Genomic DNA, 22,730 nt, shown 5'->3' with positions numbered 1-22,730 from the left:
AAATTCCCAAGGGGCAATGGTAAACAGAAAAACAGACACTTCAATAATTTATCCAACCTCAGAATTTAGTCGAAAAGCATAATCATAAATGGTTCCAAAGTGCAGAAACAAGCAGAGATTTCAACAGTACACCAACAAACATCTTACTTAAAACTGCTGCAAAGTTTCATGACTGACTGCATAAAGTTTTCGAACTACCACGAGCCGACTGCACCTGCCGTAGGGTTCTCGAAAGCAGCAAAATTCCAAAATGTTTTCAACGAATAGGGTGGGGAGATCGTCACGCCCTCCTCGGTGATTTTTGCAATCTGCAGATTCAAAACACCCGTTTAGAGTTTAAATAATTGGTTTTTCAGAGATGCAGAATTAATTCTTTAGATAATCGGCAATCTAATTTCGACTTGTAGCAACAATTCTAACCCAAGAAATCAACCAAGAATTAGCCCTACCAGAAATCCTAACATACAAGATGGTTTTTAAAAAAAAAAAAAAAAAAATGTGACAGACCTGAAGCTTGTTGACAGCTGATCGGTCACGATACAGGAGCACCCGCATGCATTTCTCCAGCAATTTCACACCTTCTTCAAAGCTCAGATTTTCATGCCACTCATCGCGCAGGATTGGCCTTGCTAGGTGATTTCCAAAGCCAGTTGCAACATGGTTGTCCTCGTAGTGCACGCCGATCATACTGACCTAAAAAATAGGACAAAGAGAGTTCCAAGGTATTTATATAAGAAATTAGTCGATGGATCTCATATATTAACTGAAACAATTTTATTATGAACACAGGATGAAAAAAGTTCTTATACCGTTCCGAGGTATTTTTGTCCATTTTTAACTCCACCAAGAACAAGAGAGTTCCACAATGGGTTGAACTTATTACGCCGATTGTACATAACCCGGGTTAGATAATTATGCACCTCTTTAGGACCAAAGGAGTTGCCATCATCCCACATGTTATCAACCAGGCTACAAGCACAAATAGAAGTTAAATATCCCGACTATGCAAGAATTATAATCAACAATGCCAAAAAATGCAACCACGACAAGAACATGAAGAATTTCTATGTTTACTTGAAATGAAATGATGAAAGACATACATGAGTTCATCGAGATATCGCATTATCTCTTGAAAATCACTGATCTCACCACTCGCACCAATAATGGAATGTTTTCCCACCGGCTTCAATCTCTCCACAGTTTTGTAGCGAAGTGTAGATCCATAAGAGCCTATACAAGAAAAACATAATGAACATAGCCATAACCACACAAAAAAAAAATATAGTAGAAAAAAAAGAAAGAAAGAAAGGAAGCACAGTCTTCGGGGGGGGGGGGGGGGGGGGGGGGGGGGGGGGTGGAAGCATACAAACAACTCTAACCAAAATTTTTCAAGAATGCAATGGGAAAATCTGTCTAAACAAAAGAAAAGGATCGTATGATTTGATAAATAGCTCATATCAATAAGAACATCACCACAAATATCATTTTATGCAATTCACGAAACAATAAAACCACAGAATCAGTTCCCTGACCATTTTTTTCCCAATAAAAAGGTTCTACTTTCAATTCGAACAACAGAAACTACCAATCGATTTATTTAAAGATAAAATAAAATAACCATCATGATGCTTGAACTATATATATACCCTATCAAAAGATTATAAAATCCATCTCACAAGAAGCTCATCACTAGAAATGATCCATACAAAAATTATAAACCATTACAGGCAATGCTAAACCAATAACCTAATGAAAACTTTCTTTCCCCCAAGGCAATCATTCAATTTCTCATTAGATAAGTAATTCTGGTAAAATAAACTAAGAACTTTTTCGACTCAACTAAACACATTCTTCCAACACATTTAGATCAACTTAAAGTAAGATATCGATTTCCAACCTCCCATATCAGCAGCAAGGAGAATTCCATCTTTGTACTTGATGCCAACAACTGATGTCCCAGTCACATATGGATACCTATGCAACAAATCCAACACAATCACAAATTAAGCAAAGCAAACCCTTTCAGACACCCAAAAACAACATAATCCTTCAAAGAAAATATCACAGTACACTAAAATACAAAAATGCCCAAACTTCGGAAAAAAATAAAAACCACCTCAAACCCTAGTTCTATTGTAATTCGTCTAATTCAAACTGCTAGATCTTAAAATTGCAGCATCGAATACATCAATAAGAAATATGTGAAAGCATACAGTGTTCTTTGAGAATCCCCTTCTGAACCAAGCAAATTGTTCATCGCAACAGCTGAATCCGCCACCTGCAATCATTTCAAAATAATCACGGATTTAAATAAAAAAACATCACACAAAAGCAAAAACTCAAAAACTAACCTACATACACTAAATCCCGACGCGAATCGAACTTACAAAACAAAATCATAGACACGCTAATGGAACTTACATTCATTTCTACAGATTTGAAAGAAAAACCGTCGATTGTTATTCGAACACTCGACTCCCCTCCCCCGTTGTTAGACATATAGATTCACGGTTTCCCTTCCGTCAAGAAACAAATTTTGGGCTATTTTTAATTGGGCCAAATCCAAACCCAGGCTCAAGAATATAATTATAAATAATATACTATAATAATACAAAAATAAATAATTAAATATATAAAGAATAAAAAATATATATATATATATGTGTATATATATACATATATCTTACCAGTGTTGGCGACGCCGAGCAGCAGGAGAATGAAAAAGATGAAGAAAATGAAGGGGAGAAGGAGAGGAAGCGCCGCTTGTGATCTGAATCAGTGAATCAGGGCAAAATATTTTGATATATATATATATATATATATTTATATATTTATAATTAAAATTATTAAATAAGCAGTATTTAATTATTAGAGTATATAAAATGGAAAGTTTTTATCCCATAAATAACACTGACACATGCCAAATCATAAAAAAGAAAAAAAAAATTAAAAAATGGAAAGTTTTTAAATCATAAAAAAAAAAAATTAAAAACTTGGAATCGTTCTTTTTCAAGAAAAAAATATGTTATTTTAATATTGTTATATATATATTAAATTTAATATAAATTATAATATTATATATAATTATAATTAATTTTTTATTTTTAAAATTAAATATATATTAAAAATAATTTAAATATCACATAGAATTTTTTTTTGATAAATTATTTTATTTAATACAAAGTATTAGTATAATATAGATATAAATTTTTTAAGAATATATATCCGATTAAATAAAATAATAAATTTGTTCATATATAAAAAAAATAAAAAATAAAAAAAGTTTTAAAACTATTCTACAATATGAAAATCAGTGAATTCTTTCTTACTTGTTAAACAAGTGGCATTACGTATAATAGAATATAGAGAAAATATAATAACGGTTTTGTTGGAAGTGGCTGGGGCCAATAGGTTTTAAATGTGTTGCATTGGGCATGGTGTGCTCTTTATACAATATTTATTTACGGTAAATACCACTAATTTTGTTATATATTTTTTTTTATTTTTTAATTAAAATTTTTAAAATATTATTAATGGATGTATTTTTTTAACAAAAAAATATATATATACATGTTTTTTCAAAAATATTAATATATTACATTTCATTATTTTTATATTTCCTATATATATACATCACATCAAAAAATTATATTTTAAATTATCTTACAAAATAAATACACACATGTCACTTTTTTCAATAAAAATATTTATTTTTCTTAATTTCCGTGTCAGACCTAATTGACTAATTTTAATGAATTGAGATAATTATGTTAATAAACCCTAAACCCTTTAACAAATTAAAATTGACAATTTTGAACAGTTGGACGTGCACGAGAATAATTATGTTACTAATATATATATCAAATAATAATAATTAATTAAGGTTGTGTTTCCGGTAAAATTTGAAGAATTCTACTATTGATTTATTGTGCGGAGGAATTCACACCGGAAAACATACTCTATTCCGACAACTTGCAGAGCTTAGGCGCATAGGCCGGTCTAAAGGTTAGTGAATTTAATCTCTTTAAAAAAAAAAAAAAAAAAGTTTTGTAAATACGTGGTTGGTGCGAGGTGTGTACACCAACCAATCACCGTTCCCTTTTTCTTACACTACTACCCTACAATTTTTCCCCGTTTTGTTTCACAGAAGATGTGTAAACAATAGTGAATTTTAGAACATGACGTCAAAATTTGAAAGACGATGGACATATTGTTAATCGATGACGACAATGTGATACAACGGAGCTTCGAAGTCAATAGCAGTGTTTGCTCAGATCTTCATCCCCGATCTTGTGGTCTGTAAACGGTTTGTGAAAAAAAACGTTCATAAAACTATTTTTAAAAATCCATACATTACACTTTTAAATCAACACAGTTATTAACTATCAAATCAATACTTATCAAAACTTCACAAACTCAAGCCAAGCCAAGCATACAAATCTAAAGGAACATATAAATCCAAACCTATTCAAAATTCAAATTCAATTCAGACTCAAACCAAATTTTTCCAAACTTACCTTAAGAGACTGTTTGGTTCATGAACTTTGTGAAATTTTATGGAATTTGAAATTTAAAATCATAATGAATTCATGTTTGATACATAATAGATACTGAAATTTAAAATGAATGGAATTCAAAAATTTTACAATGAAGAATTTTTTTAATAATAGTGTATCATGTTACTTTAAAATCTTATTCTTCTTATATTTCATATTTTACCATTTTATCCTCTCCCCAAAAAAAAAATCATATCTTCTTCTTCTTTTTTAATATTATATGTATATATAAATTATATTTTATTAATTTTATAAATATAATATTTTATTTAAACATATTACTACAAATATATATAATTATTTATAATAATCATTAATTTTATTGATATTTAATTGTATTACTAATATATTTTAAATAAACTAATAATTTAAATTTATTTGACTTGTATATTAATTTTATATTTTTAAATTAAGTGTAGTGTAAAAAATAATGTTTTATATTAAATTATTGTATTTTTTTAGTATATAGATTATATAGATTATGTATTTTGTGTGAATACGTATATATATTATATTATGTCTCGGTTATTGTGATTTTTTTACTGTACGAAATGAGAATTTATGAGGGATTAATTAGTAACTAATTAAAAATATATTAATAAAAATAATTATAGTATAATAAAAATAATTTTATATTGAGATTAAGATAACTACTAGTGTAATTAAAATTTAAAAAATTATAAATTAAAAATTTTAAAATGAAATTAAACTGTATAATTCTTTTCCAAAAAAGGAAAGTGGCGGAATAAGTGAGACGAACAAAAATAAAAAGGTGAACACAGTAAGTAGGACGGAAGGAATAATATTTTCTTTGATATAAATAAAATATTGTATTAAAATTTTTTATTAGAACACATTCAATTTGGTAAAAAAAAATAAAAAAAATAAAAAAAAATGAATGTAATATTTAATTTATTACAATAAATAAAACTCTTAGAAAATTAATTACTTCATTTAAAAATATAAAAAAGTCAAAATTTTCAATTAATTTGTAAGTCAAATTGAATTTGAAGATATAAGTTCTAAATAATTTTATCAATCTAACGTGATTTCAAATTTTAAATGCAATATAAATCCTACAAATAAACTATTAAAAAAAAAAATTGGTGAACCAAACATGTAAATAACGAAAAGTTAGATGTAGTTCAGATATTACGAGAATCGATATCCAGATATCCAACATTTTCATTTCTTTTTTTTTTTTTCAAAAATAGGTACTCCTTCCATCCCGTATAATATAAACGTATTAATGTGAGAATTTAGACAAAAAATATATATATATATATAACTAGTAAATAATTGAAAAATGTATTACTAAAAACAATTATTGTATAATAAAACTAATTATATATTAAGATTAAAATAAACAAATAGTTTAATTATGATTAAAAAATTTATAAAATTTAAAATATGATTAAAGTGTATAATTATATTTTAAAAAAATGACAAATTATGTGGGTTAGACAAAGAGAGTGTTTTGGAAAATAACTTTTTGAATAACTTTTGGCTTATTTAACACCTTTTGGCTGTTTGACTGCTAATTTAGGTGTTTGGTAAAAATAGTTTTTTGGAACAAAAAAACTAATTTATGAAATGTTTAAATTTTTTTATTTCTTATTTGCCCTTAAAATTTATTATGCATTTTACACAAATAAATATATTTTGATTATTTATTAATTATATTATAATATTTTATTATACTATTATAGTTTTACTTTTATAAATTTAAAATAATTAATTTTTATATATAAATTATTTTAATTGTAAAATATATAAATTTATTAAAATTAACACATAATAAAAATATAAATATTAATAATCTATTTTTATATTAAAATTACATTATATAAATTTCATACTAAAAATAAATTAAATAAATTAAATGTATTAAAAATTATAAATATAATAAACTAATCGATAATTAACATAATAAATATATACACGAAAAATTTATTATTTTATATTTTATACTATTTTTAATAGAAAAAATAATTTATATTTTTCAATAAAAATATAGTATTATTTTTTAAATCTAACTATAATAAAAATAAATATTATTTTATAACACTTTTACAATTTTTAATAACTAATAAAAAAAATTTCAAACATTCTAAATTCAAAAGAAAACAATTAAATATATTAGAAAAAAATAAAATATAAATGTCTCAATTGTTATTTTACGTATAAACATTTAATATTAAACTTTTATTTTACTAAATATTTTAATACAAACAACTAATTAGATCACCTAGTCAAATCAACTAATTGAATCAGCTAACTATCAAATACGTCCAAAAATAAAAAATAGAAACAAATTACTTTGGGAAGAATAAAGTATCAAATCTATGTTTACTTTTTTTTTTCGGTTGTCATCGATCTTATTTTCTTTTTAAGTAAAAAATTATTTCACTTATGTATTATTTTTACTGTAAAAAAAAAATTAATAATTATTACTCGATTTTTAATAAATCGGGTAAATAGGCAAACATTTGTAAGACGGAGAAAACGTGTAATTACAAAATTTCCTCCAATTTCCCGCGCTTTCTAGAAACCTCTTTTAAAAGGTTTTAAAAGGACAGTTCTAGAATGAGTGCAACATTTCTAGTCCTCCCTAGTTTATTCCTGGCTCCTCCTTCCTTCCTTCCTGTAGCTTCTCTCGATCTCTCTCGAACCCTCCGATCTCGTATATAGATGCTGCTCATGGAAATGGATCGTATCCATCTCAGAACAATCAAAGATTTGCGATTCCTACTGAAGAATTCCGCACGAATTCGATCTTTTGATACCTTGTTGATCGGTGAGGTTTCTGAAAATGGCAGGCAAGGCTATCGGCATCGACCTAGGCACGACTTACAGCTGCGTGGGAGTTTGGCAGAACGATCGCGTTGAAATTATCCCCAACGATCAAGGTAATCGAACTACTCCATCTTATGTAGCGTTCACCGACACTGAGAGGCTGATTGGCGATGCGGCGAAGAATCAGGTGGCGATGAATCCGCAGAACACTGTGTTCGATGCGAAGCGTCTCATCGGTCGCCGGTTTTCGGATCCTTCTGTCCAGAGCGACATGAAGCTCTGGCCGTTTAAGGTGATTCCCGGCGCCGGCGACAAGCCGATGATTCAGGTGCAGTATAAAGGCGAGGAGAAGCTCTTTTCTCCGGAGGAAATTTCGTCTATGGTTTTGACGAAGATGAAGGAAATTTCGGAAGCTTTCCTAGGGCAAACGATTAAGAACGCTGTTGTCACTGTTCCTGCGTATTTCAACGATTCGCAGCGGCAGGCCACGAAGGACGCCGGTGCAATTGCAGGCCTCAATGTTATGAGGATCATCAACGAGCCGACGGCTGCTGCGATCGCCTACGGATTGGACAAAAAGGCGTCGAGATCCGGCGAGAAAAACGTGCTGATTTTCGATCTCGGCGGTGGTACTTTCGATGTTTCATTGCTGACTATTGAAGAAGGAATATTCGAGGTGAAGGCCACCGCCGGCGACACGCATTTAGGCGGCGAAGATTTCGACAACCGCATGGTGAATCACTTCGCCGCAGAATTCAAGAGGAAGCATAAGAAGGACATCAGCGGCAACGCCAGAGCGCTCCGGCGGCTGAGAACCGCCTGCGAGAGGGCGAAGAGGACGTTATCTTCAACTGCTCAGACCACAATCGAGATCGATTCGTTGTACGAAGGTATCGATTTCTACGCCACAATCACACGAGCACGGTTCGAGGAGATGAACATGGATCTGTTCCGGAAATGTATGGATCCAGTAGAGAAATGCTTGAGAGATGCTAAAATCGACAAGAGCTCCGTCCACGACGTTGTCCTCGTCGGAGGATCCACCAGAATCCCCAAAGTGCAGCAGCTGTTGCAGGACTTCTTCAACGGCAAGGATCTCTGCAAAAGCATCAACCCCGACGAGGCGGTGGCGTACGGCGCCGCCGTACAGGCGGCGATTCTGAGCGGCGAAGGCAACGAAAAGGTACAGGATCTCTTACTCCTCGACGTCACGCCGTTAAGCCTCGGCCTGGAGACCGCCGGCGGCGTAATGACAGTCTTAATCCCTAGAAACACCACAATCCCCAGCAAAAAGGAACAGATCTTCTCTACATATTCCGATAACCAACCCGGCGTGCTGATCCAAGTCTACGAAGGCGAACGTCCGATGACCAAGGACAACAATCTGCTCGGAAAGTTCGAGCTCGCCGGAATCCCTCCGGCGCCGAGAGGCGTTCCGCAAATCAACGTGTGCTTCGACATCGACGCCAACGGCATACTGAACGTCTCCGCGGAGGACAAGACGGCCGGAGTGAAGAACAAGATCACGATCACGAACGACAAGGGGCGGCTGAGCAAGGAGGAGATCGATCGGATGGTGGAGGAGGCGGAGAAGTACAGGGCGGAGGATGAGGCGGTGAAGAAGAAGGTGGAGGCGAGGAATGCTCTGGAGAATTACGCCTACAGTATGAGGAATACGGTGAAGGACGAGAAGATCGCCGGCAAGCTTGGGGCGGCGGAGAAGGAGAAGATCGAGAAGGCGGTGGACGAGGCGATGGAATGGTTGGACAGGAATCAGCTGGCGGAGGTTGACGAATTTGAGGATAAGTTGAAGGAGTTGGAGAACTTTTGCAATCCGATCATTGCTAGGATGTATCAGGGTGGCGCCGCCGGGGATGCGCCGCCGGGTGGCGCCGCCGCACCTGGCGGTGGAGCTGGAGCTGGAGCTGGGCCTAAGATTGAGGAGGTTGATTAAATGGGCTTGACAAGGTATTTCTGGTTTATCTGCCCACCCCTATAATAATATATATATATATATATAATTTGCATTGGTTTTTTGAGTCCCTATTTTATAAGTATTTAAGTATGTATATAGCCTACACTCTGTTGGCATGAAGCTAATGTTATTGGGCAGCATGTAACAAAACCAATACATTGAGTTTGGAATTCGTCTGGCTTTTTCGAAAAACAAAACAATTGTGCGAAAAAAAATTCCCAAATTATCACACAAATTTTCATTCAAAATTATTTCCCAAAAAATTGGGCCGACATGATTGAGACATAAACGTAGCTTTGGAGTGAGAAACCTTAATATATATGGTGATATATATTGTATATATTTAGATATATATCTATGCTTAATATATCTTTTATATATATATAACATTGTACTTTAATTATAATTTGAGTAATTCACTTTATTCCATTAATTCGGTACATAAGTAGACTATATACACCTGTCACACAGTAACAGAACTTTGAATATTATTAGAGGGTAGGAAAAATTTTAAATTTACAAAATAAAATTTTTATTTGTAAAATAATACTATTATCGTCTACTTAATAAATATATATATTTTGTTATTGCATACTAATATTGAATATTAGTTTAAATAAATAAATAAATAAAATTTTATTAGTAAATATTGATATATTATCTTTTGTTAAAAAAAAAAAACTAATGCACTTCTTATTAAAAAAAATCAACACTTTGATATTTTTTATTTATTTTAAATATTTTTTTATATATTATATATATATTACTTTTAAAAATAAAAATAAAAAATTTAATAAAATAAGGTAAAAGTGGGATGAGGTGGGGTCCCTTAATAGGTCCGCCACTGTTGTACATATATTTTGTCTAGTATGATTTGTTTTGTTGAATTTAGTTTGCAGAATACTAGATTTATCCGAAGATTTACCTAATGCGCACTTTCGGATAACGGCTGCGAATTTTCATGTTAAAAAAAAAATGCCTATTACTTATATATGACCCTGTTAAAAATTGGGCTTCCACCTCTTGGCCCGTATTGAGTTCAGGTTATGGGCTTGGCCCAACTTTTGCTTGTGGGTGAACCTATATATATATATATATATTTAGTTCTCAATATTAGATTAACCTTTTATCATCTCCGCCGTCATTCACTCTCTCATTTACCTTCGTTCACTGTGCATATCACCACCGCCTTCACCATCATCCATACAGATCCATTCACACGTAGAGTACTACATTACTATGGTTGTTTCATTTCATTCCGTCTACACCTCTTCGCTCTATCTCAAATCGATCTCTGCATCGATTATTCCTTCACTTCACGTCACTGATTACTATCACTAGCATACTGTTTTAGTTTTTTCTTCGTCTCCTCTCTTCCACAGGCACTTGATTTAGTTTGTTGAGTATTGGTGTTTTTTTTACTGGTGTTCGAGGTTCAGAAAGCCAGACACAAGAATATTGTGATTAACGGTTTTTCAGTTATACTGGTTAAGTTATATTTATCCCTTCTGATTATGAAGTGATTCAGTGCAATTATGTTGATGTTAAAGTGTTCCTGTGTAAACATTGTGCATGTCCTTAGTTGATTCATGCGTAGAGACATTTGTTCTATTAGATCCCTTGTGATCAAGGCATGTAACGTTAGAAACTCGCCTCCTCGTTCGCCTGTACATTTGATAATGAATATCACTTGGAGTGTAGGCTTTCCTCACTCCCTACTATAGATCTGTGTACTTGTGTTCTTTGATTTTTTTATTTTTATTTTTTAACATGGTATCAGAGCAGGTTTGACATCCTTTTTGTTTATAGGTGGATATTCTTGATTTAGCTTTGCTGTTTGTGGTGTGCAGAAGGTGTAGTTGGAGTTTTCCTCTGTTACTTTGTCCTCGATGGGTGAAAATGTCACTCAAGTGTCTGGTATGACAAATAATCCATTTCTAGTTACAAGTTTATATGATCCGTTGTATCTTCATCTTTCGGATTATGCCAACACTTTCTTAATCTCTTGCGTTTTAACTGGTTGTGAGAATTTTGTTATTTGGAACAGAGCCATGACCATTGCTCTAACAGGTAAAAATAAACTAAAATTTGTTGAAGGTTATGTTACTATGCCCTCCGATGCTGAATTTATTGAAAAATGGAACATGTGTAATGTTGTGATAATGTGTTGGTTATTGAACTCTGTTGATAAATCAATCTACAGAACACTTGTTTTCTATGAAACAACATCTGATATGTGGAAAGACATTTAGAGTATTTATGGAGAAAATAGCGGAGCTAGTATATATGCTATTTTGAAACAAATAGCGAACAGTAGGCAAGGGAGTGATAGTGTGAATACCTACTACACCAATCTAAAACAACTGTGGAACCATGCAACATCCATTAAAGCTGTAGATCGGTGTGTATGTAGTGCTAAGGCCTCTTTGGATAAATATGAACAAACTCAACAATTAATCCAGTTTCTTATGGGTCTAAATGATAGGTTCTCTGTTGTTAGGAGTATAATTCTCACTATGAGTCCCCCTCTATCAGTCAAAGAAGCTTATAATTTAGTAAGTCAAGAGTCACAAAATTATTTGTAATGAAAATGTTGCTTCAAAAAACAATGGTGTGTTTGCTGTTAAAAGGCCAATAAAGACTAATGCAAAAAATCCAAATCTTAAATGTTCACACTGTGGTAGAACAAGCCACTTGGTTGAAAGATGTTACCAATTGATAGGTTATCCTGAAAAAACAAAAACAAATATTTAACATGAACACAACTCCTCATGTTTTTGCTAATAATATTTCTGCTAAATATGAAAATAATGAACCTTCAGGGTCTTCCAAAAATGTTTCTCTAACTCCCGATGTTTGTGATAAACTGATTAGGCTGTTGCATGAGAAGAAAGGTATTGGCTTTCCCAGGCTCAACATGGCAGGTATGTCCTCTACTCATCTATGCAACTTGGTTATGTGTAGTGATCGGGTAGTTGATTTTGGAGGTACAGATCATATGGTAGCTGATAGAACTCTTCTTCGTAATGTTAAAACTATTGAAAGTGGTCCTATACATGTTACTCTTCCTACTGGAAAATCTGCTACTGTGGTTGAATTGGGAAAAATGCACTTAAGTAACACAATTATTTTAGAAAATGTTTTAGTTGTACCTGAGTTCAATTTAAACCTACTCTCTGTCAATAGGCTTTCTGCTCTTGGGACTGTTTCTGTATTTTTCTTTAAAAATGCCTGTGTAATTCAAAGTGTTTCAGATGGAAGTGTGTTAGGGATAGTTAAACTTGTAGGAGGACTGTACAAGTATGACAGTCCTTAGTCTAATTGTGAGAAGCATTTCTGCATTAATGTTGGAGCAGATAACAACCTTGTCTTGTGGCATTTTCGTCTAGGGCATCCGTCTCACGAGGTGTCAAATCTTCTTAAGGCAGACTTTGGTATGTCTGACATGTCAGTCTCAGTTTGTGACATTTGTCATTTGGCAAAGAAAACTAGAAATTTCTTTTCTCTTAGCCATCACAAGTCAAAAGTTCTATTTGAGCTTGTTCATGGTGATGTTTGGGGGCCGTATCATGTCGAAATCAGAGTTGGTTTCAAGTATTTCCTTACACTTGTAGATGACTTTTCTCGTGCTACTTGGGTTTTTTTGTTAGGAAATAAGTCTGAAATGTCTGTCTGTCTGAAAGAGTTTTTTGTTTTAATTAATAATCAGTTTGATAAAAGTGTCAAGTGTTTTAGATAAGATAATGGAACTGAATTTGTGAACACTTCTCTCACTGATTTTTTTAAAAACTCTGGAATAGTGCACCAAACTTCTTGTACCTATACTCCTCAACAAAATGGAGTTGCTGAGCGTAAACATAGACATATCTTGAATGTAGCTAGAGCTTTTATATTTCAAAGTTCTTGTCCTGCTAATATATGGGGAGACTATATTCTTACAACAGTCTACATAATAAATAGGCTCTCAACTCCTTTTTTTGAGAAGAAGAGCCCTTTCCAGGTTGTCCATGGGAAAAAGCCAAAACTGAACACAATAAAAGTCTTCGGTTGTCTGTGCTATGCTACAAACTTGAACATATCAGATAAGTTCCATCCTAGAGCTAGACGCTGCTGTTTTGTTGGCTACACTGAAAGTAAGAAGGGTTACAAGGTTCTAGACTTAGAAACCTTTGCTATGTCTGTCTCATGTGATGTTGTTTTTATGAATCCGTATTTCCCTTCCAATCATCTACAACTATAGGTGTTCCAGTTCCTTCTGCTCACAATCCTGTGCCTTCATTTGGTGCCTATGATGACCCTTTTGAGATTTGTGAAGGTAGTCATTTAGTGATGACCTTGGATGAGATTTAGACTCTTCTCCTGAATCAACAACCAAGTGTTACTAATGGTAGCAACACAAATCAGTGATGTGACCCTGACATTATAACATAAATAACTGATTTAAACACTGAGGCATACCTCAATAGGCGTCATTCGAGCAGAAGAAGTTGCCTACCTTCTTACCTCCATGACTATCAAGTCACTATAGGTAGTGTTGTTGTCAACTATCCCCTTAGTGATGTGTGTCGTCTTCTGAGAGATTTGTCTAATGAAAGTCTTTGCTTGTTGGCCAATTTTAATTGAGCCTCAAAGTGTTCGAGAAACCATTCTTGATCCCAAGTGAAACAAGCTATGGATCTCGAAATGAAGGCTCTTGTTGATAACGAAACTTGTGTTCTCTGTGATTTACCTAAGGATAGAAAGCCGGTTGGTTGTAAGTGAGTGTTTAAAATTAAATACAACTCCGATGGGACAGTTGAGAGGTACAAAGCTAGTCTTGTTGCTAAGGGTTTCAGTAAAAAAAAAGGGTTAGATTTTCACGAAACATTTTCACCAGTGGTCAAAATGACTATTGTTCGATGTGTTCTTTCTGTTGTTGTTGACTCTAACTGGGAAATCTTTCAATTAGATGTGAATAATGCATTTTTACACGGTGATCTTTATGAAACAGTTTATATGACACCCCCCAAGGGGTATCCAGAATTGTTTCAAAACAGACACTGTCTTCTAAATAAGTCATTGTATGGTTTGAAACAAGCTCCCAGGCAATGGAATGAAAAATTAAAATCAGCTATGATTGAATTTGGTTTTAAACAGTCCCTACATGATTATTTTCTTTTTGTTAAAGTTGAACATGATCTGATTATCATAGCCCTTGTTTATGTGGATGATATTTTTGTTACCGGTAACAATGTGAAAAAAATCACAGAGTTCAAGAGTTTTTTGAATCAAAAGTTTAAAATAAAAGATTTAGGGGTTCTCAACTATTTTTTAGGAATAGAAGCAGTTCGATGCAATAAAGGAATTGTGTTCTCTCAACGAAAATATGCTCTTGAATTGCTTGTTGAGTTTGGATTATTAGGTTGCAAACCTTCTTTAATTCCTGTGGAGCAACATTTGAAACTTGATAACATAGAGAGCGCGGCTGACCCTTTAGTGAAAAATGTTGTTATATATCAACAACTTATTGGAAAATTGATTTACTTGACTCTCACGAGACTTGATATTGCCTTTAGTGTCCAAGTTCTAAGCTAATTTATGCATAAACCAAAAGAGTCACACATGAAAGCTGCTCTAAAAGTACTAAGGTACCTAAAGAGGTGTCCTGGACAGGGACTACTTTTTTCTAAGGGCAATAATCTGTGTTTAAAAGCCTATTATGATTCAGACAATTTCTAGGAAGTCTGTGACTGGGTTTTGTGTTTTTCTTGGGAACTCTTTGATTTCCTTCAAAAGTAAAAAATAGTCGACAGTTTATCGGTCCTCTGCTGAGGCTGAGTACAGGGCTATGGCCCAAACGTGTGCTGAGATAGTTTGGGTTCTTGGCATACTTGAGGATTTGCATATTAGTCATGATACTGTTGTAGATTTGTATTGTGATAACACCGCTGCTTTACAAATTGCTGCTAACCCCGTGTTTCATGAAAGAACCAAACATATTGAGGTAGATTGCCACGTGGTAAGGGATCTCATCTCCAAGGGAATCATCTAAACACATTTCATTCCCTCTGATGAACAACGGGCTTACTTGCTTACAAAAAGTCTTGACAGTACATCTCTTTATCAACTATGTAGACTTAACAATTTGTTTAATTTATTTCAGGTTGCTAATGACAGTCTTTCGAGTGAATGGGGTGTTAAAAATTGGGCTTCCACCTCTTGGCCCGTATTGAGTTCAGGTTATGGGCTTGGCCCAACTTCTGCTTGTAGGTGAACCCATATATATATATATATATATACACCTAGTTCTCAATATTAGATTAACCTTTCATTATCTCCTCCGTCACTCACTCTATCATTCACCTCCGTTCACTGTGCACATCACCACCGCCTTCATCATCATCCATACAGATCCATTCGCACACAGAGCATTACATCACCGCCTTCACCATCATCCATACAGATCCATTCACACACATAGCACTACATCACTGTGGTTGTTTCACTTCATTCCGTCTACGCCTCTTTCGCTCTCAAATTGATCTCCGCATCGATTATTCCTTTACTTCGCTCTACTGATTTCTATCACTAACATAATGTTTTAGTTTTTTCTTCGTCTCCTCTCTCTTCCACAGGCACTTGATTTGGCTTGCTGAGTATTGGTGTTTTTTACTGGTGTTCGAGGTTCAGAAATGCAGGCACAAGAATATTGTGATTAACGGTTTTCCAGTTATACTGGTTAGGTTATATTCACCCCTTCTGATTATGAAGTGATTCAGTGCAATAATGTTGATGTTAAAGTGTTCCTGTGTGAACACTGTGCATGTCCTTAGTTGATTCATGCGTAGAGACATTTGCTCTATTAGATCCCTTGTGATTAAGGCGTGTAACGTTAGAAACTCGCCTCCTCATTCGTCAGTACATTTGATAATGAATATCACTTGGAGTGTAGGCTTTCCTCACTCCCTAACTATAGATCTGTGTACTTGTGTTCTTTGATTTTTTTTCTTTTAACAAGCCCAAAGATTAATTCAGATCTAGACAAATATGCGCATTGGAGTATTTGAAGGGTCGAATCCAACACAAAATAATTAGATCTAAACTAAATTTGTATGCAGGCCAATATAAATTAAGTATGACAACAAATTTTTGGTACAATCAGCATTACACATATCATATTTATGTAATGTGATAATAGTTTTTATGATTGTTTACGTCAATACTATTATATAAATTGAAATCCAATAATAAAACAGTTTTTATATACAAAAGTACTTATCGATTATTATTCAAATAAAATATTCATTTAACTCTTATGTTGAAAGTATATATATTAACAATATCTATGCATGGATAGAGAAAAATATAATAATATGCATATTAAATATATTAATTATAAAATTTTAAAATATTTCAACATATATTTTAACAATAATATTATTCCGATTTACTCGTAATATATATATTTAATTGTTCAATTATAAAATAATTATTTTTTTGCAAATATGTTTATTTTATTATGACATTATTATTTTTACATTAACAAATAAAAGCAAAATTGTCATTACACAATTTTTAATTATCTACTATAATTAAAATATTATTATTCTTTAAATTCAATGTAAAAAAATATATATACTATATTCGTCCGGCCTTAAGGGTCCTATTTACTTTTTGCATATTAATATTTGAATATTAATTATTATATCAAAATATAGTACAAATTAAAAAAAATTGTAAAAATATTTCAATTGGTGTCTTATAATATTAATAGAAAATATTTTTATAAAAAATTATACAAATATAAGAATATTTTTAATATTAAATATAATGACAAAAAAATAAATATAACAGGCGAACGGAGAAAGTATATTTTTTTTAGCTGAGAAAAAAATAAAATATATTTTTATTAATAATCCTTATATACTAAAGATATTGATTTTGATCTGAAACTAAAATTAAACAAAACATGTAACTGTAAGGCGCACACCAAATCATCTCATAATATATAGCATAAATAAAAATGGAAATAAAATAAAAATAGTGCTAATAATATAATTATCATTTGTCCTTAATCCATTAAAATAGTTTTAAAAGCCATAAAGTGCACAATGAATAATTACGACAACAAATAATTAATGCCCAACCCTAAAAGGCTAAAACACAAATAGAAATTAAATATAAATATAAATATAAATAAAAGCATGCGCATGCCTAATTATCTATATATTAAATATTATTAATTATCCACACTTTTTGATGGTGACACAAATGGTATATAACAAACTTAAATATTTAATCAAGAGCATGTTTTTATTTTTTTGTATTTTTTTTTTTGCAATTAGTTATCCCAATAATATTTAATTTAATTTAATTTAATTATTCCACCCTTTCTTCTTATATCACTACTTTAGTTTGCAATAATGACTTATGCAATTTTCTGACTGGATTATCAAATTAAACCGCAAATATTGAGCATCAATAATTTGTTAAATCAAAAGAGACAAACAGTCTCCTGTAAAGGATGACTGGAGAGTGAACTTATGAACGTAAAGTAATGAGTTTAAATTTCGACGTAAAAAAAGAGATAAACAGTCCCATAAAAATACATAGTTTGTCTAATGTGACTAGGGGTGTCAAAATTAAATCCGATCCAAAAAATCAAATCCGTTCGATCTGAAACTTTTTAGGTTCGGATTTGGATATTTTAGGTTTGAAAACAATCGGGTCGATTCAAACTCAAAACGAAAAAAATTCGTGTCGTGGTTAGGTCGTGTTTCGGGTTGACTTGATAATCTGAAACATAAAAATCAGGTTAGGTTTCAGATTTCGTGTTTCGAGTTGACCTAAAATTATTATTATTATTATTTTAATTTATAATATTTATATTATTTTAATATAAAATAATATGAAAATAAAAATGATTTTTTTAGGTTGATTTAATTTTTTTAAAGTTTTCGGATATGTTTCATGTCGGGTTTGTATAGAGTTTGTTCGGGTTTCGGATGACCTAAAACTAATTCAGGTCAACCCGAACGTATTCGTGCCGTGTTCGGGTCTAGTGTTTTAGGTCAAATTTCGGGTTTGGATCGGATTCGAGTTGACAGATTTTTTATTATCCCCATGGCTCAACCCGACATAAATATAATCCGAAAACACTGACACCCCTAAATATGACTTTTTACCACGGATTTTCATGTTAAAAAAAAAGACAAGCAACATTATAATATATACTATGTCATGATTTGTCTAAGAAATATTATATTTTTATTAAAAAAATATGTAAAATAAATAATAATAATAATGATAATTTGTGTATGAACACAAAGACACCCTTGGTGAAGTGGTGAGCTTATTTAATATCCATAAATGCATAGTGGCACACGTACTTCACATGTCCCAAACCTCACATATATGTGTTTATTTTGAACTATTTCTTTGTTATATATATATATATATATATATATATAAAGTTTAGAAATACTGTTATTGTGGATTTAGATAAAAATTTAATTTCAAGGGCAAAGAAATGAATTTAGTTGGTTAAGATTTAACGAAGATAGGTTTGATTGAATAAAATATATGTAAAAAGAATTTTTGTATTATGTTTAAAGCATGTGTAGGTTGGAATATTTATTTTAAAAAGTTTAATACTCCCTCCGATCCATAACTATAGTTTTAATTGGATTGTACACGAGATTTAAGGTATATTGATAGTTGGTAAAAAAATATAGATAAAAGACTTTTTTGCCCTTGTGAGTGTATTAGTGTAAAAAATAGTGGTAATTGTGTAATAAAAATGAAAAAGTATGGGTAGTTATATGGTGATATTGTTATTTATGGAAGTAAGACTATTGTTTTGGAACGGACAAAAATGATACATAAGACCATTGTATTGGGACGGAGGGAGTATATGAGATTTTTAATATTTTTATTGTCCATTACTAGCCACGTTGTGATTATAAATAGTTTTCCGAGCTGTCGTATTTTTTTTTATAGATATTAAATAATAGGAAGATCAAACATTTATTTTATAAATTTTTACTTGTTCATCAAGAATGGAGAGGTTAATGTTCATATTAGTCTTTTAGCACAATGTATCATTAATTTCTCATAATATGTATTTTAGCACTTTATTGTCGCATTGAGCTTGCATAAAGGTTGGGGTGCGACACAAAATCAAATTAAAAAAAATAATGTATTTACATAACCCGATCGATTTTTTTTTTTTTTTTTTTTTTATAATATGAAAATTTACATTCGCTACTCTTCAATACGTTTTAGGTAAATCTCCGATCAAATTTAATAGTCTGTAAACTAGGTTCGATAACCCAAATTACACTATGCGAGAATCATGTATAACAAAAGAATAAGATTTCTTTAATTTGTTCTTTTTTACTCATATTTTTACTATTCAATTTCTATTTGACAAAATAAATAAATAAATAAAATACATGAAAGTGTGGCCCACCACAGCTAACCATACGATAAAAAATAATTAAAAAATAAAAATAAAAATGAATGACTTCCATTTAATTTTGTAACTCCCACGAGTTGCAAGGAAATAAGAAGTAACTACAATAAAGGATGGTTGAAAAAGGGTTTAATTGGATTTGGAAGAAAAGAAGCTAACACCACTCCAAAATCTTGCACTTTATTTAACTTTTTACTTTTTCTTAGTGTGTTGATTTGAGAATTTTTTTATTTTTTTTATTTTTTTAATGTAAAATATAAGAATTGTGTAATAAATATAAAAATAATACTCCACCTGTCTTGTAAGAAAGTTGTTATTTACTTTTTGCTGCGTGAAATTTGGGGAATAAATTATACAAATATAAAAATATTTTTATTGTCAAATATAATAATACATAAACCAAATGACACCCTTCTTATGAGAAAAGAATATTTTATATTAATTTTTTTTAAGATAATAATATATATTATATATTGAAATTTGTATAAAAAAAAAGTTATTGAAAGATCAAACTTATTTTTATTTTATTTCTTCTATTTTTTGCTTTTCTAACTTACGTAACTTATCATATCTCGTGTTGTTCTTTTACAATTTATCTTTTAATTTCTTTATGTTTATTTTGATATTTTCAACTTTTAACTCCGACTTTGTTCCAAATTTTATGTGTTAATATTCCTTTTGAAACCTTTCATTTTAACCATAACATTGGGCCTTCTTAGCAAATCTGAATCATAACATGCAATGCCAAAATTAGAGGATAATCATTTTGAAAGTTCAAATTTTATTAATAACAAATTGACGCGTCCAATAAAATATCGTATGTCACGCTTTACTTTATATAATTTTTTAAGCTCAAGCTAAATTTGAAGATTCGATGCCACCAAAAAATAGTATTATAGGCAAGAAAATTATTCACAATGAGAAATCTATGAAGCATTTCAATCCGAAAGATTTTCTGTACGTCAAATCTTTACCCATAATAGAGGGAAAAAAAATGATATTATGATAATTTTTTCTACCAACATGGATTAAATCCAAATAATTTTTATTTTTATTTTTATTTATTTATTTTGCTTTAGAACTCTTGGATCCCACCCATCACAAGCAAAATGTGGTTCTTATCATTCCTATTAAGTTCAAACCATTCGCATAACGTTACAAGTTCTATACTTTCTCCGTCTCATACAAAAGTATTCATTTTTTTTTTAAAGTAACTGTACTATCTAACGTTACAAATACCCTTACAACTTATAATATATTACACAAATGTCATTACTTTTACATCACACATACTAATAAAGTTATTTTAGTCATTTCTACTTTATTTATACTATATCCCAATATAATACTAATATTTTTAAAACTACGTGCAAAAAACAAATAGATATTTACTTATGGGACGGAGAAAGTAATATTTATTTCTACATACAACCATCTACCAGATAAACATAAATTTGATTTAATTTTTATATAAATATCTAATTTACTTTCACAAAATATCATATTCAAATTACTATTAAACCTAAAAATTCTAAATCAAAACGCACAACCAAATTCTAAGTAAACAAATCGTTTGAATAGAAAATGTAATTTTTTTATTTTTTTATTTTCATATTATTCATAATTTCCTAAAATACAATATATCTATATTATTTTATTTAAAATATGATACCAACAAAAAGTTTTAAAATATTATAGTATCAAATATATATTTAAAAATTTTTTTTGGACAAAATCTTTATTTTTTTTCTAAAATATTATTTATTTAGTTATTTATTTTTATTTTTTTATATTTTTGTATTATATAAAATTTTATTCTCTACAAAATAATATATATTGATATAATTTTATTTAAATTTAATAATATTATTAATTATTTTGATATAAATTAAAAAATATATAATAAGGTGGAAGAAAGAGATTGTGAAATAAAAGAGTTTCTTTGATGTGGATGGCCTAAGGGAACCATTTATCTCCTTATGAATTACTATATCTATTCACCAAAAATGTGTTTACTTCCTTTCTACTCCCTCAGTGAATTTAGTAAAATATAATTAGTAAATAATTAAGAAATATATTAGTAAAAATAATTATTATTTAATAAAAATAATTATAGATTAAGATTAAAAACAGTAAATAGTTTAATTAAGATTAAAAAAATTACAAAATTTAAAATTTAAAATTTAAAATGTAATTAAAATAGATAATCAAATTTTTAAAAAAAAGAAATGACAAATTACGTGGACAGACGAAAATATAAAATAAGAATAAATTATGTGGGATAGAGAGATTAATTCACGTGAGAAGTGATCACACTTTTGATGAATAGAGAGAATATAAACATAACATCTAAAATTTATATTTATAATTTAACTCACACGAACCGAATTCTCGAACTTAGGGCATCTCCCATATAAAGATTTTAAAAACAAGAAACTAGAAAAATGATGTCATAAATTTAAATAGTGACACCATCAAAATCTGTATTTGACATAAATTCTGAGGCTCTTCTCAAGTCAAATACCATTATATAAAACTCACACAAACAGAAACACATAAAATAATATCGTACCATTACTGGATTCCCACTCTGAGCCAATTTGTTGCATCACTCGAATAGTGATCACTTCCAAATCCCAATTCCATGGCAACCACCACCTGCAATTTCTGTGCCTCCCAATAACTTCAAAAAAAAAAAATAAATAAATAAAGTCAGTTGATTGTCCACTCAGACATAAACAGCAATAATAATATCCAACTTGGGGAATCATTAATTCCTTAAAGAAATCATACCTCCATTGAACCAACACCTCCCTACCTATGGCAGCTTACCTCAATTCGATTCTCACATAGCCCTCCTTCAAGCCTCCATGCAACAACTGTGGAGCTCACTACAGAATGTTCTTCTTCAAGATCCTCATACTCATCACACTGCATTCCGCTCCTCCGG

General features: G+C 30.9%; 3 protein-coding genes across 12 annotated transcripts; 2 read left to right on the top strand and 1 right to left on the bottom strand.

Moving 5' to 3' along the window:
• Positions 1-20: 20 nt before the first annotated feature.
• On the bottom strand, positions 21-2,790 carry LOC127254977 (proteasome subunit beta type-4-like). 2 transcript variants are annotated; one of them, XM_051280368.1, is made up of 7 exons: positions 2,688-2,790; positions 2,214-2,278; positions 1,898-1,974; positions 1,101-1,230; positions 810-969; positions 508-693; positions 21-308 (listed from the first exon to the last, which is right to left on the bottom strand). In XM_051280368.1, exons 2-7 carry the CDS (start codon positions 2,255-2,257, stop codon positions 195-197), a joined length of 711 nt encoding a protein of 236 aa, XP_051136325.1. In that variant the 5' UTR covers positions 2,258-2,278; positions 2,688-2,790; the 3' UTR covers positions 21-194. The 2 variants fall into 2 exon arrangements, with proteins under 2 accessions (XP_051136325.1, XP_051136324.1); XM_051280367.1 differs by lacking the exon at positions 2,688-2,790 and adding an exon at positions 2,422-2,522.
• A 4,312-nt stretch (positions 2,791-7,102) lies between these two features.
• LOC127254352 (heat shock cognate 70 kDa protein-like) lies at positions 7,103-16,246 on the top strand. Of its 9 annotated transcripts, none has more exons than XM_051279433.1 (5): positions 7,103-9,320; positions 11,178-11,244; positions 12,202-12,251; positions 15,470-15,545; positions 15,942-16,241. In XM_051279433.1, exon 1 carries the CDS (start codon positions 7,369-7,371, stop codon positions 9,304-9,306), a length of 1,938 nt encoding a protein of 645 aa, XP_051135390.1. In that variant the 5' UTR covers positions 7,103-7,368; the 3' UTR covers positions 9,307-9,320; positions 11,178-11,244; positions 12,202-12,251; positions 15,470-15,545; positions 15,942-16,241. The 9 variants fall into 9 exon arrangements, with proteins under 9 accessions (XP_051135390.1, XP_051135389.1, XP_051135388.1 ...); XM_051279432.1 differs by having other exon boundaries at positions 15,470-15,572; XM_051279431.1 differs by having other exon boundaries at positions 15,470-15,576.
• LOC127254399 (uncharacterized) lies at positions 13,999-15,580 on the top strand. Its single transcript, XM_051279489.1, has 5 exons — positions 13,999-14,080; positions 14,495-14,551; positions 14,729-14,889; positions 15,113-15,310; positions 15,470-15,580. The coding sequence occupies exons 1-5, from the start codon at positions 13,999-14,001 to the stop codon at positions 15,578-15,580; spliced, it is 609 nt and encodes a 202-aa protein (XP_051135446.1).
• Positions 16,247-22,730: the final 6,484 nt, after the last annotated feature.

This window comes from Andrographis paniculata, unplaced genomic scaffold, assembly GCF_009805555.1.
Source record: "Andrographis paniculata isolate CXL003 unplaced genomic scaffold, ASM980555v1 Contig52END, whole genome shotgun sequence".
Taxonomy (NCBI): Eukaryota; Viridiplantae; Streptophyta; class Magnoliopsida; order Lamiales; family Acanthaceae; genus Andrographis; species Andrographis paniculata.
The sequence above is the reverse complement of the archived record's forward strand: the minus strand, read 5'-3'. Positions and strand labels throughout refer to the sequence as shown.